The sequence below is a fragment of the Neodiprion virginianus genome, chromosome 2 (assembly GCF_021901495.1).
Source record: "Neodiprion virginianus isolate iyNeoVirg1 chromosome 2, iyNeoVirg1.1, whole genome shotgun sequence".
Lineage (NCBI taxonomy): Eukaryota > Metazoa > Arthropoda > Insecta > Hymenoptera > Diprionidae > Neodiprion > Neodiprion virginianus.
In genome coordinates, this window is record NC_060878.1 from 17,054,994 (window position 1) to 17,073,668 (window position 18,675).

Consider the following 18,675-nt stretch of genomic DNA (forward strand, 5'->3'; position numbering starts at 1 on the left):
CGAAACAATTGTGCATGGTAATTGGTTCTTCTTTCATCTTCTTTCTCTTTTTAATCCCAAATTACATATTCGGCTGGCTTTTCTTGTCTCTACTCTGTCTATTATTTACGGTTTAGTGTCTCCGTGCTATTGTTGTAATATTTCTATGGGTTTCACATTTCACATGTCAAAATACGTGTAAAATTGTGAGAATTGCTAATTACGGTATTTAATTTTTAACAAGTAATTCGTGTATGGGTTATATAGCGAGCAAAAGTTTCCTTTTCAAAAGGAGAAAAGCAAGATTATTAACAAGAGGGGAAAATTAGTATAACCTCAAAACATTAAACACTGTCGTAAATGTCAACCTATGTGTAAAAATCAACTCGTCAAAGCGCTCCAGAATTTAGTCTGCCGTAATTGTCAGTTATAGTAACGAAATATTTAAATTATTAATCGGACCGAGAATATTTATCAAAAACAGCCTGAGATTATATATACACGTAGATATTGGTAGAAAAGTTTCATAAAGAAATTACATATTAATTTTCGTCACAGCGGTGTGACTATATGTTATTGAACTTGTTTGAGACAGGTAATTCAAAATTGTCCAATACTGTCATGGACATTATTAAATATTGACTGATTGATTGATTGATATTCATGTAATGAAATCAATTAAATTCATAATATTTACCTGAAGCCGTACAAATAGCTATCACATGCCCATATGACTAATTGTACAGGTGGTTGTACAAATATTTTTTAACCTAACCAATCAAATAGTCTCTTCGAATAACAAATTTGATGCTAATTTCTTTTCAGCCTTGTCATCCTCACGTTTTGCAATCAGGTGAAACCGTGGTGAGATTGGCATTTAAAAACTTATTGCAAACATGAGTTCCCGTAAAACACTTTCTGCTTCAAAAGATATGGATAATAAGGACGGTGAAAATAGGGCACTGATCAAAGTTATCGATCGTCCAACATTTATATTAAAAACCCGAGAAGGAGAAAGCCGTGCAGTGTCTCCGAGTCAACGAAATGGCAGCAAGTATGTGTAATTAATTCTTGCAAGGAATTTGGCAATTATAAAATTAAATCTGTACAAAGATATTACTAACTTGTATTTATTTTAGAAAAGATACTGAATCTAATACTTCATCTAAATTGGCAGATAGTGAGTATTTGTTTAATCATCAAAAACGTACCGCCTAAGCAGGTTGACATGCAGAAATTGATTTAGAGACAACCAACATAACTGGCTGGAGAGAAAAATTGGCTGTCTCAGAATCAATTTCCGCATGTGTAAATATCAGTATGGCTAAAAAAAATGGGTTAATTTTGAAAATTTATATTTTGACAACCAATTATTCAACTAAACCTGATTAGGGTTTGTTTTATTATTATATTATAATTTAGTATTGTACCAAAGTTACACTCGCATCCCTTAAACACCCTGTACTAGACGATCAATATTCTTTTTACGAATCGATTTATACGGTTACTGAGACAACACTCATTACTGTAAAAACAGTTAGTCGCTGACTTCAACAAGAGAGCAGTTGCGTATTGATGTATTATTTTTAAGCAATTTATTTTTTGCCTTATTTCGTCGGTTTTTTTCATTTTGTTCTTGTCTTAGAAAACAATTTAATTCGTTATTCATGCAATCGTCAATTGCTCTTTTTAACAGTATGTAAAGTAAGCTTCATTGATATATTTTTTTTATTAGAATCAATCAATAGAAAGCATTGTTATTGATAATAATGTCAATGGTATCGTTTGGTGACATGTTTGACCGTGACCATGATACCTCCATCTCATACGGCTCGGTTTATTTATTTCAAATTTGCAAACCGCACTCAACCAGAAGAAAGATCAACTATCCAAGAATACTGTCTTCAATATTGAGGTAAATTAGTGGAGCCGTTTGTTGAGATAATTGTGAACACTGCAAACCAAGTCACCATGCGAAATAGTTGACGTTATTGTCAATAACAATACTTTCCATCGATTGATTCTAATAAAAAAAGATGCAAATGAAGCGCCATCTACATACTTTCGAATAAAACAAAGGCCAATAAACTGAATAATTTGTTGTTGAAGTATAAATTCCCAAAATTCACTCACTTTTTCAGCCATCTCATTTATACTCCCATAAAACGGTTTATTCATTAGTTGATACAATTTGTTCAGCTCGGCCGGCACTTCCCACCCGTCTTGAAATGACACACACCGTTAAGTTCATGGATGAAGGAATGCAACTTTTGGAAAGTCCTTTGGATTTTTTATACGATCAACAGGATTTTCTGGTTGTTGGATGTGTCGGAACCAGAGGAGTAGGAAAGTCGACAATAATGTCATTGTTGACCGCCAATTACATGTAACGTAGAACACGTTTAATGAGTTTTTGTTACTGAGAGAAGACTTTGTAGAGATCGATAGCTTCTTACCATTTCAATATATAGACATTAATGAACAAGATTATAATGCATAGAACGTTTGCTTCTCACTGATTAATCACGTACTACTTATTTTCAGGTCTGATGTTTTTCCAACACAAACGTTGTCGCATCACGAAAGTGGCTCGAATTGTACGTCTGGCGTAGATTTCTATGTGACTAAAAACCGAGTTATCTACTTGGACACTCAGCCTATATTATCTGGGGTGGCAATTGATCACTCTGGATTATACGAGCAAAAGAAAAATAACAACGATTTTGCAAACATAGAAAATAACGTGGAACTGCAATCCTTACAGTTAACATCGTTTCTGCTGTCTGTTTGTCACGTTGTAATATTCATTCAGGACTGGTTTGTAGATCCCAATTTAATCAGGTATCTACTTTCTAACAGCTGAATTTATCTGATCCAAATTAATTAAGTACTTTATTTTACTGGTTTGCTTTGTTCGCTATACTTCAGATTCATTCAAACTGCCGAAATGCTGAAACCTTCTTCGGCGTCTGCTATGGATCAAGACTTTGTCGAATATTATCCACACATCCTCTTTCTGCACAATAAAGCTGAGTTACAAGATTTCATGCCTGATTCTATGAACATGATGAAAGTAAGATAGATTTAGTAACAAGTAGTAACGGATTTTTTTTTAGATAAAACCTCTCAAATTAGAGCTTGTATTTCCAGGAACTAGAGGATTATGTCTTATCAGAAAAATATCATTTCCAAAAACATTTCTCACGCATAATAAACCTTAGTTCTCAATTTCCAGGACTTTTATAACAAAGTATTTATAAACTCTAGACTGCTGACACACAGTGGATTAAATATGGCTTCATCCGTCGTTGATGGACAACTAAATTTATTCGTTATACCAGAAATTACAAACGAAGGTAAAAATCCAATTCAGATGAAAGCAGAAACGACTCGTATCTACATTTTGTATGAGTGTTGTACACAGTTTCCTGACTTCAATAACTTTGAATCGGCGAAGTGATTTTACTTAATCAATTGTTTCAGATGAGACAATCGTTCATGATAGTGCAGAAAAAATATCAGAAAAATTGCGTATGAGAATACATGGTATATCACGTAACAACATGACTTCAACTGTATTGACTGAAAAAAATTGGTTAGTACTAATTTGAGATACTCCGAGTTATATAGCAGACACTGAAGGTGAAGAATAGACATTGATCTCATATCTTTATTTACTAATTACAGGTACCATTATGCTTCCAAAATTATGGATACGATAAAGAAAAGTCATTTGTTTTCTGAATATGGGAGATTAATGCCGTGAAAACAACAATTTGGCAAAGTGGAATGAATGTAATCTTTCACAAAGGTAGGAACAAAAAATTTTAAATTTCATAAATATTCAATAGAAACGTTTACAAAAAAAAAAAACACTTCAAAGGTGTGGTTCGATTAAATTATCCAAAGAAAATAGGTATAATTAGGTTCACTTCTTTATTCTATCACATCATTCACATTTATTCATAAATAATGGTGGTAACGTATTCTAGGATACTCGGAATTATTTTCTTCTTCATTTCTTCTCTTTTTTTTTTCTTACGCAATTTACATAGATAAATCATCAAAGATAAACCGTTAAGACAATAAGAAGTGAATTTCTCATTTACGCTGTTCACTTTTATTGGAAAAATCGATTCATAAGTAGAGGAACCAATCAATTTACTCATTAGACTTGCATTGTCTATTTTAATGGTAATAATTTAGGAGTAATCTTCCTGCTCACTATCCGGCTGTTGCATAGAAGCCATTTGGGCAACGGCTTGCAACTGTTGCCACTGCTGTTGTTCAGCAACGGCTTGTTCCTCGCGTGCTTTTGCGAAGAGCTCCTGTTGTTGTCGAAGAAGTTCCTCTTCTGGAATTCCAAGATTTTCGAGCCTTGTACTTTGGCGTCTTCGCTTCGCTGCCACAGCCTTACAATCTCGCAATACAGCTTCAGCTTCGGCGCTATAATCTCCAAACCCCAACTTTTCCAATGCTTGTAATATGTGCTCAGCATTAATTGTTTTCTTCTGCTGTTGGTTGCAGATATCGTTCGCTTCAGAGGATAATAAATGTATGAACTCAGTACAGCAGTTCAATATTAACTCCCTCGACTCGTTTGCTACTCGTATATGGGGTAGGATTTCTTTTATCATTTTATTTATCGACGCTCGAGGTAAAGTCAGCTCATCGTCTTCAGCTGGAGTCACTGTTGCCGAGGCCATTGGAACCCTGAAAATCGAGGATCAAACAACGTTCAATAACTTTAGCAAACCTATTAAAGAAATGCTTTGAAAGTGTGTGCCAAGAAACAATATACCTTTATTCGACAAGTGAGATGAACACCGACAATAAACAAATGTTTTCAGAAATGTATCGTTTCTCGTCTTGTAATCTAAAATAAGAGTCATTTTAGATGTAAATAATATGTATTCATTTGACGGCACTGCTTACATTGCAAATATACAAAGTCGATAACAGCTAAACCTTTAGGTAACAAGTAGGATTAAAATCTTTTGGCCACATTACTTTGTCAACTAGATTACAAGAATTGTTATGATGTTACAGGATAGTGGTGATAAATATTCTTCTTCACTGAACAGGAGTAGAGTTCACATCATTTCGACACAATGAAACAATACATCAGATGCGGACAGTCGACTGAATTAATCGAACAATCAAAAATCAATAAAAATCAAACTTGTACACTTTTTTTAATTTGTAGTTTCTGAGTAAAATGAATGCGGAAGTAACAAGTAAATGATCGATTGAACTATTGCAAATGAAATTAGATTTGCAGCTCGTCAGTTAAAGGAACTCTATGGTTTGTAGAACTATGAACAGGAAAAGAAATGTAAGAAATGTCTAAATATATTGCTAACAATTCAAGTTGCCTCTCACTTTTGTTGTAATTATTTCTCTCTAATCTTTGTTGTTTAAGCATACCAGGCGAATAAATAACAAAAGCAACAAATTGGTTTTACAATAAATTCAACCAATAAATGAATGACTAGCATTTAACCGTCAATAAATTTTTACCCAAAATATCATCTGCAAGCTGTTACAACGTTTCAACGATTACAGTCATTGCTGGTAGTGAAGGAGAAAGTAGAAAAAAAACACATCAAATGTAAGTGCTTGAATGTTAAAAATGAAATGAAACGTAACTGCTCGAATAAAACGCAAAAAGTAATCAACGAATTTCGAGAGGTGGTCATTATAAAAATCGAAAGCTTATTTAATCTGTTCAAATGAATTCCCTTCATATCACGATGAAAAAAATAACATTCCGATGTAATAATATGTCAGTAGTTAAGCGAATATATTTTCTTGTTTGGTGAAAAAAAAAACCACTAATTAAGTGAACGTGGAACGTTATTGATGATTTAGCATGGGATACTTTATTTATGAAACACGCACATATGACTAGTTACGTAGATCTGGAGGTTATCATACCACGGTTGCTCAACACAAATTCACCGATAATACATCTTGGGACATCATAAATAAAAATACAGCGCCATCATTAGTTTTCGCAAGTTATTAAGTACGGTGTAAAGTTTATATCAATTGGATTCGGATTATGTTCTGAGATTGTAAATGAAACCAATTAAGCAATTCGGATTTTTAAACGCCAAACAACCACAGTTTGTGTAAAGAGTCAGGTGTCCTACAGCGCATGCTACAGCGCAGCTTTTCGGACAAACCAATGGAAACGTTCCGCTAGTTGGCATCACACAAGAGGTTAATTCAAAACTGTTAAAAGATTCTGAGGTAGATTAGAACTATTTTCAGTTTCACGATGACAACGGCACGTTTCTAACGTTTTGCCCGCGATAGTTATTGGTTATGAAGAACACCTTTTGCCGACGTGGTCAGCTACTTGGTTCGTAATACGCGAAACTGCTAATACCCCCAAACCCGGCCAGATCCTGCAAACTGTTACGAAAAAAAACCCAGGGTTATAAGTCTTTATACCATATCACGGCCTTATAGCAGGTCTGGGCACTCCGGTTGTAAAACCGTGCTCGAAAATGAAGCCGATGTTGTGAATTTTCGCCGCTAGCGCTAGTGAGGGAGAGGCCTACTTAGTACGCATACACCGGCCTCGGAGATTGCAGCGCTCCGATCTTTAGTGCACAAATTGAGAAACACAGGCTTCAAGACAGTCACGCTGCGTTATATAGGATGGGGCTTGGAGTGCCCTCAGTGGACCCAATTGATCAGCGCCATTTGCAATTTTGACGGGTCCGTTTCGAAGCGGGTAATTCAAATCTAAAACTAACCAGCTTCACGCGAATATTGTTCGATGGCGACGGTAAAATAAAACAAAAGTGCGGTAAACGGTAAAGCCTAGTGCCTAATACTAAGAAAAAAGTTAGTGAATTAATAAAAATGGTGAAGTACTTGTACGGTGGGTAAAGTTCAAGTCACAAGCGAACTAATCACAGATTCACTTTTGCGCTTGCTTCAAATTGTTACTAATGTTTCAAGTCGCCTATTTGTAAGTAACGAATTTTATTGTGCCGATTTATTTTTTACTTTCCAAGGTTTTATAATGTGTTTGATCACTGATACTAATAAATTTACTACCTATATATTACTAAAATAAATGAATTCCATTAATGCTAAAGAGATACATAAATAAAGCTCAAAAGTCAGAAATTATATTTCCATCGTCCGTAGCCAATATCCTTTTTCTTATTGGAATTCTATTTATCGGCATTTTTTAACCCGAAATACAGGCCTTTTTAAAAAAAATCGCGTTGATTGGTTAATCAAAAACCCCAAGCTTGCCCTTTCCTCTGACCCCCCCCCAAAAAATATAAAATTCAGGCATGGGGTGGTCGAGAAATCGTTAGCCCGATCGTTAAAAGATAAAAATAAATACTACATTTTTTGCCTGCAACTACAGCATCTGATGTCCTGAGAATTGAGATACATACACGTATACATACAATAAGTAGTTCTAGTATTGACTAGAATCAGTCACAATTTTTGCAAAAATCAAAACAGTTACCTTTTTTTTGCATTTTTTAGTTCATGACAACTTTCTGGTAATTGTGCTGAAAAATTAGCTCCGATTGAGCCTTAGTTTCCGTCTCACAAGTAAAATCCGGTTGTTCTACCTTCGCTCATTTCATTATACTTATCAAGAAACAAAACGTTGCCATTTGTTCACCAACTTTATTATTATCAGATTCTTACAGTACTTGTTATTAGGAAAATTATATCAAAAACCTTTGCATAGAAACACTTTGAATATTAGAAAATCAGTAATTTATCGCAAAAGTTCCGAATTCAGTGACATTCTATTATTTGCATGCATCGCAATATTTTTCTTTTTGTCCGTAGAAAAAGCAGTATTGCAAGGCTAATATAGGCATGGAGCATAAGTGAATCAGATCTCAATACATCGAACGTGATTCAAAGTGGGTTCACCGAGAAGAGGATTACTCGCGTAAAATGGAAATTTTTCCATCCCATTGCAGGCGGCTCCGTACGCGCCATCCTTATTAAGAGCAATAACTCCACCAACGAATTTTGGATAATGCTGAGCTATGCGACGAACTGCTGTCTCAGCAGCATGGCTTGGAGCCGCTCCGCGGCGCATTTCTTCCACTGCTAGGAAGCTGAAAAACGGAAGTAATTCATGAACCAAGGCGCAGATTAAAACTATCATGATTAAATAAAGTAATCAAACAACAGAATGAATTGCATCAAGACAAGCAATGCTTGTATTGAATTCTCGTCTGATCAATAACAATAATATTACACGAATCATCTGCAGAACAAATGTCTACGTTTCTCAAAGGGACATATACACCTCTGAAAAAGTAATATAGAAAAGAGCTATTGTGTCAAAATAAAATGTTTTGATTTGATCAATTCACACCCACCTTTATTACAACAGATTATTGATACTTTACAGTAACATTCATTAAGACCAAAAGGAAAAAAAGTGGTTGTTATAGCATACCCACTTCATCCATGCATCAACAACTTCTGAAATGTCTTGGGAGTATTTAACAATCATGCGATTTCATAGAAAACGAACAATATCCAAACAATTTAATTTTTCAACCTATAACTTTTAAGTTGTTTTTCGCAGGGTTTGGAATAATTTTGAGAAAAAAAAAAGTATACTTCACTCTAAAGTATATAATTCCGTTCATATTTGTAGATGTCATTAGTTTACACCAAAGTCGCGTGATTATAGAATATTCTCACTAAATTTCCGAAAGTTAAGATATATGATGTAATGGGTAACCTGCCGAAAATGTTTATGTGATAAACCATAAGATGTTATGACCGAAATCAACATTTAATTTATTACATGTTTTATCTGGTAAATGCGAGTAAAATATATAAAAAATCACGTAATGAATCACAAAAACGCGAATTATCAGCTATACTAGATCAAAAATCATATAGGCAAGTGTAGATCATGTATTAATTACACGTCGATTTCGGTCACAACATTATATGATTTAAGACACGGACATTTTCAGTAAGGTACACTACGAGGACGACTTTTTCTTTTTTGACTTCAGCTCCGCGAGATATAATTACGTGAATCTCTAATTTTCAGAAATTCTATTATAAAATACTCTCAGCTGTTATATCAAAACTGAGTTAATCAAATATTCCATTTCGTGACAAGAGCCTTTTGAATATTATTTTCTTTTAAGGTATATATGTCCCCAACCTGGGAAGAAAGCGCATCATAACATCTCCGTCTCCTGTCCCAGCGGCAGCCCCAACTTCTTGGTCAGCATAAGAACCAGCCCCTGGAATCGGAGAGTCTCCAATGCGCCCAGGAATCTTGTTTTTCGCTCCATTTGTAGATGTACCAGCAGCAATGTTTCCATTGATATCAATTGCAATCATACCAATAGTGTCATGGTTACTTTCGTCGATAGCTTCATTCGACTTTTTCGGCTGGCTGCTGCTTCCAATTTCATTCGGTGTCAACTTATATGGGCCACAATAGTGCTTAGGATCTGGTGAAACATTCTGAAATAAAATGAAAGTAATTTTTTGAGTATTGATGTCAGGTTTAATAGAAAAATGCTGTATCATTACTGCTTTTTCTCAAATTGTGTAATATCACATTATTGTAGTTACTGAATAGCTCTTCCAACAAACCTTCCAAAAGTTTGGCTGACAGTTGTTGGCCTTCCATTTCAACCACATATTCTTAGACTCAGGTGTTTGTAGGTCTTCTTCAATAAAGCCCATTTTGACTGCAAAGTCAGTGGCCAGTTTACCTGATAATAAAGTATGTTCTGTATGATCTAGAACTTTACGAGCGACTGAAATAGCATTTTTTATTCTTCGCAGGCCACCAACCGCACCGACATCCATTTTGACGCTAGAAGCAGACAAGTGGAACACTGAGGTTAAGAGTCAAATTCTCCTGATTTAAAAGGATACTATACTCAATCTGTATCGTCAGAGTAAAATTTCACTCTTTTTTACCATTATCAAGGTCTACATATCAGTAATGCTAAAATACCACATTCATCAAAATGCTACATCTAATCCCAAACAACAATATACAAAAACTTTTTTGTTCCTAGCGAGAATAAAGCCTACAATAAATGGTAATTCAATACATTCTTTGGCGTTATCATTGCACAAAACAAAGTTTCTTTTTCACCTTCGTATTCAGTACTACATGTAGAATTGCACTGACTATGGTATTTTCACATCAATGGTGCATAGGCTTTGATAGTAGTCAGAATAAGTTACATTTAATACAATTATACTCTTACTCTTACGGACGAATGGGCTGTACTATCACCGTCGAAAGTTAGGAAGAGATAAAAAATCATTTAAAAAATCTTCAGCAGTGTTATTTGAGGCAATAAGATGATGATCATGAATGAAACAATATTCCTATTATATAAGAAAAATAGTTCTGAGCATACTCGAATAAGACCAGCAAAGATATCAATGATTTGAGAAAGGTTTATTAATTAGAATGTTCGAAATCATTGAACTGTGGTACTCTTGATTCGATTCTAATATTTTTGCGCTTTGTTTATGTGTAGTTACAACGTATTTTCAGAATAGATTCAGAGATTTTGGTTCATATGGTACGACAAACGTTCATCACACTTACATTTACAGATTATTACTGTAATGTAAGTAATAAATTAAGATTTCTTTAATATTTTCCACATAATCTGTGGGAATCTGATCAATGAGCAAAATGAACCTAAAACCTTTACAATCAGATCAAAAACACTATAGTTTAACCGTTTTGAACATTCCAAGTGTAAAACCTTTTCTCGAATTGTTGATATCTTAATCCTCCACGGAACCCGTTTTTTACTGCTTCCGTCGAACCACTAGTCTTTTATGTCCTGTCCTATTTTTCTGTACGTTACAGGTTTTTTAAACATCTGAAAAAGTTCATGGATACTCCCTAGTGTCTACTGTATGTTCCAATTGTTTTTAGAATGAAATGTATGAAGACTTTTTCAATAATAATCGGAATTCACACTATAACTGCCAAAAACAAGAAATGAATTTCGTTAAAAAAAATATATATCTGCAGTTGTGGATATAAAAGAGGGAGTGTGGTTTTATGCAATTAATATTAAAGTAGTTTATTAAAGTATAATAACTATTTACATAATGAACAGTGCGGCATGTCCTATTAACAAGGAGTCCAGGAGTAGAGAGGGTTAGAAGAATCTTGGCGCGTACGGTCCCGCGCGAGCTCGTCTCGCTACGCAAAACTATCGCTGGCCAATTGATGGCTCGTCAAGTTTCATTCTGGCCATTAATCAAGATTATGAATTTGTCTATATATTACAACACGCCTCCTTAAATTTATAATCTTGATTCTAACATAATTAGCATTACTTTGGAACTTTTAAATCACTCTGAGTTCTTCTCGATTCTTAATAAATTTTATCTTATCTAGACTCTTAGTTAGCATATCCGCTATATTTGAATTTGACTCTATTTTTACAATGTCAATTACTCCATTTTCATAATTTTATTTATATAATGATATTGCACCTCAATGTGCTTTGAGTTTTTTGTAAAATTTCCAAACTTTGCTATCGCGATTGCGCCTGAATTATCTTCATATATTTTTATCGGTTTATCAAACTTTACATTAAACATTTTGCTTAGCAAATTTCTAACGAACAATATTTCTGTTGTTGCTTCTGACACAGCAGTATATTCTGCAAAAGTTGAACATTTTGTTACTGTACTCTGTTTATGAGTTTTCCAGAAAATCAAGTTTCCATATAATCTTATTACAAAACCCGTTGTAGATTTTCTATCTACATTATCTCCTGCGTAATCAGAATCTACCATGCAATCTAATATTTCACAATTTATATTATTGTAATATGTTAGTTTTAAACCTTTGGTCTTATACAAATACTTTAGAATTCTCATTGCATATTTGAAATGTGTTTGGTCGAAACAACTTTGATATTAACTCAAATAGTTTACACTGAAAGCTATATCTGGCCTTGTGCCTGTGCTGATATACAATAATTCGCCGATTAAATTTCTATATTTTATATTTTCATTGATTTCATTTGCTTGTTCTAATTTAAGATTTGTCTCCATTGGAGTATCGTATAACTTAGAATTTTCTAAATTGTATTTTACAGCCAATGATTCAATATATGTTCCTTGACTTAAAGTCATTTTACCCTTATCTTTGTTATAATCAATGATTATTCCGATATAATTTTTAATCTTTCCTAAATCTTCCATTACAAATTTTTCCATTAGACTAGCTTTAACTTTATTTATTTCTTTTTTATCTTTGCAACAGATCAAAAGATCATCTACAAATACTAATATATATATTGGATCTTTGCTTGTATTTTTCACATATAAACAGTAATCATAATTACTTCTTACAAAATTTAATTTTTCGACAAACTTATTGAAACAGTCATACCAAGCTCTTGGACTTTCTTTTAGACCATAGAGTGCCTTTTGCAATTTACAAACTTTATTGTCCCCTGTTTCGTAACCTTTTGGTTCGTTTATATACACTTCTGATTTTACATCGCCATTTAAAAAGGCTGTTTCAACATCCATTTGTTCAATAAATAGATTATTTTTGCAGCTGTATGACAATAAAATTTTCAATGTTTGCATTCGACCTACTGGTGAATTAACATTTTCAGTGTATTCCCTTTGTTAGAATCCTCTTGCAACTAATCTTGCTTTATAAACATTATTATCTTTCCTTTTATAGACCCATTTGACATCAATTACTTTTTTATCTTTTGGTCTTTCAACAATTTTCCATGTATTATTTTTCTTTAAACTATCTATTTCAGAATCCATTGCTATTTTCCATTTTTTACTATCACTGGAGTTTAACGCCTCCTCGAAAGTATTTGGTACATTTGCATCAACATAATGAACATAAATAAAATGTGATACAGTATTTCCGTATCTGTTTATAGGACTTTTATTTCTGTGTGATGTTCTTTTTACTGTTGCATTTTTATCATTTTCACTTTCAATATCATTTTGATTTGAATTAATTCTAGTTCTATAACTTCTACTTTCCTCGAGAGGATGAGTAGAAAGTAAGAGATTGTTTTCATTTGAATCATTTTCATTGATTCCAAACGCTTCCTGATCTGAGGTTTTAGATTCGCTATTTTCCGAATCGTTATCGCTTTCTTCATCAAGTGTTTCCAAACATATTATTTTAGTATTTTCTTCAACAATTTGTATATATCTAGCATTGATTACTGTATTATTTACTAGAACTCTATATCCATTTTCAATATATCCTACTAGTACGCCTAATTGTGCTTTGTCGTCCCATTTACTTTTTCTTAAAGCTTCCGGAATTCTAACAAAAACTCGACATCCATAAATTTTCAAATTTGTTACATTTGATTTATTCTTTTTAAATATTTCATAGGGAGTTTTATTCTCCTCCGTATTTGCAATTGTACGATTTTTTAAATATGCTACTGTTTTCATAATTTCTGGCCAATACCTTCTATGTATTTTGGCTTCTCGCATTAGACATCTACCTATGTCCATTGCAGATCTATTATATCTTTCCGCTACTCCATTTAATTCATGGACGTAGGGTGGACATGGTAACAATTCAATTCCTTTGGATTTAACAAAATCATAAATTTCGCGATTTAAGTATTCTTCGCCATTATCACAGCGTAATTTCTTTATTTTTTTATTAAATTTATTTTCTACCAAATTTACGAATTCTTTTAGACAACTCGCTGTTTCTGATTTATTTTTGATGTAAAAGATTCTTGTGCATTTGCTATAATCATCTACAAATGTTAAAAAATATTTTTTTCCACCGTAGCCAATCGTGCTATGTGGACCATTTAGATCTGTATGAATTAGTTCTAGGATTTCACTAGTTTTTGTTCTGTTATTTTCAAATGGTACATTAGGCATTTTGCTCTCTATACAATTTGCACATTTCATATCAGTGCTTTCGATTTTATTCGGTAATCCATCAACTAATTTTTCCTTCACTAATTTGTTTAAATATTGAAAATTTACATGACCTAATGCTCTATGCCATTTCCCTTCATTAGTAATTTTTATGGAATTTACATACGTTGTATTATTTTTTCCTTTTGAAATAAAACTTTTCAAAGTGTATAAATTATCTACTTTGTTTGCAACAGCTACTAACTGTCTTGATTCATTATAAATTTTGGCACTTTCATTTTTAGCTAGTATTGTATAATTTGTTGTTATCTTAGAAAAACTTAATAAATTTTGTCTTATGCCTTCAACGTAATGTACATTCTTTAAATCAATTTGTACCTGATTATAATAATTTTTTAGAAAAATTTTAATATTTCCAATTTTTGTAGCTTTCAAATTTTTTCCATCTAGCATTTTAACAACAATTGGAATTTTCAAATCCACATAATCATAAAAGAATTTATCATTTTTTATAATATGGTCTGTACAACCGCTATCTAGTAACCAACTTATTTCGGTATAATTTTCGTTGAAACTTGTTACATGATTTACCTGCCTCATTTTATAATATCTAAGTTTTTCTCTGTTGACGTTGTAGTCCGCTCTTTTTGGTTTGCATACCTCTGTTGACCAAGTCTCCAATGAGTAGTTGCCCTGTTAATTGCTGGAATAGTCTTCTCTGGATTGACTTTGTCCTCTGCCTCGACCTCGGTGATTTCCACCTCTGTAATAGCCTCGCTGTTGACTTCGCTGTCCTTGATTGACTTGAGAACCTCTGCCTCTGTTGTTGTGTTGTCCCTTTTTACAGTCTTTCTTGTGATGACCTGGTATACTACAGTTGTAGCACTTATCTTTTGTTTTTGCATCGAATGTGCGGACATTGCTTTTATTGTTTGTGTTGTTCGAATTCAAATTCTTCTCCTTTATTTTGGACTTCAAGTAATCAACGGTTCTTTGCTCTTCTGGTATTACATCAAGAAAGTCGCCAATATAACTGTAGCTTGGTGGCAAAGCTTTGATCAAATATCTCATTTTTTCTGATTCGTCTATCTTTCCTCCAGCTGCTTTAAATTCATTTGTTAATTTTGCAAACTCTACAAAAAATTCTTCTATTGACTGGTAATTTGTCAATCTAATATCATCGATTTTTCCTCTGCACATTATTTGCAGTGCTGTTGATTGTGTCGTATACATTTTATCAAATTTTGTCATCATTTCTAATGCTGTTTTGCATTCACCAACGTATTCTAATTGTTTATCAGAGATTGAGCTGACTATTAGCGTTCTTGCTTTTAAATCCATTTCTATCCAATCTTCTTCTTTATTTTTAAACTTATTGGTGATATTACTAACTGCTGGATCTTTACACCTTTTGTATTCCAGTAATAACATTATTCTTATTTTCCAATTTGAATAATTTGCCCCGTCAAAAATGGGTATCATAATATCTTTCATCTTAACTTGCTTAGCCATTTTCGATTCACTTATACTTATATTTTCGTATATTAAATTTTCAGAATAACAACTTTCTTAGCTTTTTCCAAATACACTTGACGAATTTGATTTCTTGTTTAATTTTCTAACTTAATATCTTTGACTTTTAATTCGTGTTCTTGATTCACTATCTGTTTTATCCACGAAAACATGTGTTTTACTTCAAAATGAATTTGATCTATACTCGCGCTTCATCACTTATTTCACAGTTCTTTCCATTTTTAGTTAAATTAACACTTTATCTTCTTGGTTGCGCGTATATTCTTTTACTTTAAATTTAAACCACAAACCACGCTCTGCTACCATGTGGATATAAAAGAGGGAGTGTGGTTTTATGCAATTAATATTAAAATAGTTTATTAAAGTATAATAACTATTTACATAATGAACAGTGCGGCATGTAAATAATATAGCAGTAAATAAATATCAAGAAGAAATACTGTCAGGTTTTTAAGTTCAGACAGTGACATTTCAGAAAAATATAGTTTCATTTGCGCGGCTTGAAAAAGTATATTTACATAATCATTCGAGTATGAGGTAACTTTCATTAGCATCCTGACTATCGGAAATATGCTCTTCAGTTTCCTCTCCATATGCTATACCTTATATTTCGAAGAATATTTTCATAAATGACACCGTATTTATGTAAGTAACTCAAGAAACCTTGATTGATAAACACTTGAAAATAGTCGTAAAAATTGAACAAATAAAATTTACTTACTGTTGCAAAACACTAACACCATGGAACTCCTGAGTCTTTCAGGGCACACAATCAATTTGCACTCTCTACTAGTTAACAAAAAACTGCCAGACTTGGTCATCTCTTGGCTTTCGATTCCCTACTACCAATAACTTTTTTTAAAGAGTGGGGCCAGGTTCAGCCCTTCTTGCATTTTGGAGATATTTAAGGATAAAATTTGGGTTATACCTCAAAAGACCCAGGATTACTGTGGAGGATTAACTAGTGTTATTCGAATTTGATTGGAATCATTTCAACTACATACTAAGGATGTAGTTTTATTTACATTCATCATCATTGATACAATAATTTTGCTAGGCGTTTTTTAAATATTTTCTCTCTTTTTCGAATTTTTGTTTCAGACTTTCATTCATTCTAAAATTAGTGAATAATATGCTAATGATCAATATTTATACCAAAATATCATAATCACCCATCCATTATCATTGCGTCCAACGTTGTCTCACCCATCTCGTCGGGACTCCCGCCAAATCCAACAGTCGTCCGGCATTGAAGCTGCTCGCACAAACTGCATGCTATTTCTATAGCATCTAGTGAGCTACGTTTTTTTGTGTACAGAATATTCCATGCTGAAAATAAAGTAAGATTATGGTTATTTCATGGATATATTTCCCCTAATAAGAGTTTAAGATAAGACACTAGGAAAGTCCGGTTTATTGTTTGTTAAGATGCATTGCATTATATTGATACTGTATTATAGGATAAATATAACTTGAAAGTATTTTATCATTGCAGTATAATCGTTGCAGCCCAAAAATCAACAAAGCAAATCTTTGTTAGAGATGTTTATTAAACTTCTGAGTCATATGGGATTTCTCAAAAAAAGGGTAGAAACTAACTTAAAACCGATGAATTACAATAATGTGAAGGTAAATGATTAGAATGCCAATTATTAATATTCACCAACAACACAAACATATTTACATTTGTCAAGATAAACGTAAAACGTAAAATTTCAAGTCGAATTTCACAGTGCTGTTACACTATTTGGAGAAAAGTTTTATTCTGAAACAATTAGAAGCGAATAATGAATAAAAAAGCACAAAATTCAAGTATAAGTAAGTCTTAATATAACGTAAAATTCAAGTAAGAAATTTCATCACTGGTTGTACCTTTGTCTGTGGCGTTCCAGTAATCCCATGTTGTTACAACGAGTGGAGTGGTTTTAGTAAATGTTTGAATCGAATTCGCCGGTAAGCAACCCGTAGCTACTATTAGTGTTGTAATAAACAAATTCAAAATTCTCATTATGAAAATGTCTCGATGCGATCGTATTTCAAAAAGGAATTGCTCGAATCGTGTGTGGTACATTCAAGGAATTCACATCACCTCTGCCGTTACTGTTTTTTCAGCACGACAAACATGCCGTATGGATAAGGATGAACAGGGATTAAACATGATAAACATACAATTGCGATTCAATTGTCAGTTCTGATTGGCTTATTTGACACGATTTACAAATCTACATTACGAATGTAGTTGTGTACTCTGTTTTAAAATACATGCTGTTTGTCCAATGATGACCGTGGTTCAATCAAGTTGAATAACCATAGAGATAATAACAAATGGAGTGGGCAAGATGCAGGGGTTAGCATAGTACAAAGGTTGTGCGAATAAAAAGGGAAAGCAAATTGAAGTATACCTCCATCTATCCTTGTTGCATATACATTTACACATGCGCAGAAGAGAATCAGAATGATAGACTATTCAAAACTGCTTACGTTAATGTTGCAATTTTTCATTTGTAACTTTATTCAATTTTCTAAAAAGGTAAGTAGGGGTACTACCTTAATTTTTTGTCTTCTTTTTTATCACTGACTGGCTGTATCATTCACTTACCCACTCTATTTGTTGTTATCTCTATTTATATAGATAATCTGGCTCGTTGACTAAAGTCGTTGACTGAAAACTGTTATTTTCCATAAACGCTGAACTTCAGCCAACGCGGTCAACGCCCGCCTCAATCTCCGGTGAACCCTCCGAGAAATATGCAGCATAGAAAAATTGATGTGTACATAATCACCTAAACAGCACATTAATTTTTATTATCATCACACTTGTTTGGTTAGAATATTACATAATGCGATACAATATTTATTCCGTGTAAATTGTATTTATAGAATATTAAATAACTTGATACGATACATATACCGTGTATAATTCCATTTTTGTGTGGACAGATTTCATCATTGACTGACTACTCTTACCGATCGAATTATTTTTGCATTGAAGCAGAATTTTCTGCATTTTATACTATAGAATCGGTAGTTAAAGATACTTTTTTGAGTAATGTATTTGGTAATTTTTACTAATTTTATCCAGTCTTAGTGGAGTGCATCGGCATCTTTTTGTTTCGTTACAATTTCGAATTCACCGCTCGTCCACATAACCTACAAGTCAGATGCATCGTTGTTTTTCCAGTATTAACGAAAACTATAAAGGAGCAAACTGCAAGGTTTGCGGAGAAATTATTAGATTATTCG

At 33.1% G+C, this 18,675-nt stretch overlaps 4 protein-coding genes across 5 annotated transcripts in view; 2 read left to right on the plus strand and 2 right to left on the minus strand.

Annotated features, from left to right (window-relative positions):
• LOC124299309 (uncharacterized) overlaps positions 1-18,675 on the plus strand; it is a 68,207-nt gene that overhangs the window by 8,384 nt on the left and 41,148 nt on the right. The window lies entirely within an intron of this gene.
• On the plus strand, positions 134-4,832 carry LOC124299289 (protein SMG9). 2 transcript variants are annotated; one of them, XM_046752412.1, is made up of 10 exons: positions 134-401; positions 805-1,033; positions 1,119-1,159; positions 2,179-2,365; positions 2,524-2,820; positions 2,908-3,052; positions 3,215-3,335; positions 3,463-3,574; positions 3,667-3,790; positions 4,507-4,832. In XM_046752412.1, exons 2-9 carry the CDS (start codon positions 876-878, stop codon positions 3,743-3,745), a joined length of 1,140 nt encoding a protein of 379 aa, XP_046608368.1. In that variant the 5' UTR covers positions 134-401; positions 805-875; the 3' UTR covers positions 3,746-3,790; positions 4,507-4,832. The 2 variants fall into 2 exon arrangements, with proteins under 2 accessions (XP_046608368.1, XP_046608369.1); XM_046752413.1 differs by lacking the exons at positions 134-401; positions 1,119-1,159 and having other exon boundaries at positions 945-1,033.
• Positions 3,931-6,196, minus strand: LOC124299306 (protein Dr1). The gene is made up of 2 exons (XM_046752444.1): positions 5,881-6,196; positions 3,931-4,692 (listed from the first exon to the last, which is right to left on the minus strand). Coding segments are annotated over exons 1-2 (513 nt in total). The 5' UTR covers positions 5,883-6,196; the 3' UTR covers positions 3,931-4,181.
• On the minus strand, positions 7,628-17,744 carry LOC124299290 (N(4)-(Beta-N-acetylglucosaminyl)-L-asparaginase-like). The gene is made up of 5 exons (XM_046752414.1): positions 17,305-17,744; positions 16,605-16,761; positions 9,610-9,835; positions 9,170-9,477; positions 7,628-8,093 (listed from the first exon to the last, which is right to left on the minus strand). The coding sequence occupies exons 1-5, from the start codon at positions 17,501-17,503 to the stop codon at positions 7,862-7,864; spliced, it is 1,122 nt and encodes a 373-aa protein (XP_046608370.1). The 5' UTR covers positions 17,504-17,744; the 3' UTR covers positions 7,628-7,861.

Bases quoted from the DNA above. Each gene is read 5' to 3' on its own strand.
- LOC124299289 (XM_046752412.1), top strand. From the start codon at position 876: ATGAGTTCCCGTAAAACACTTTCTGCTTCAAAAGATATGGATAATAAG. The intron at 2,366-2,523 runs GTAACGTAGAAC...ACTTATTTTCAG, and splicing joins TTGTTGACCGCCAATTACAT to GTCTGATGTTTTTCCAACAC. The intron at 3,336-3,462 runs GTAAAAATCCAA...CAATTGTTTCAG, and splicing joins ACCAGAAATTACAAACGAAG to ATGAGACAATCGTTCATGAT.
- LOC124299290 (XM_046752414.1), bottom strand. From the start codon at position 17,503: ATGTACCACACACGATTCGAGCAATTCCTTTTTGAAATACGATCGCAT. The intron at 16,762-17,304 runs GTACAACCAGTG...CTTTATTTTCAG, and splicing joins CTGGAACGCCACAGACAAAG to CATGGAATATTCTGTACACA. The intron at 9,478-9,609 runs GTTTGTTGGAAG...ATTTTATTTCAG, and splicing joins GTCAGCCAAACTTTTGGAAG to AATGTTTCACCAGATCCTAA.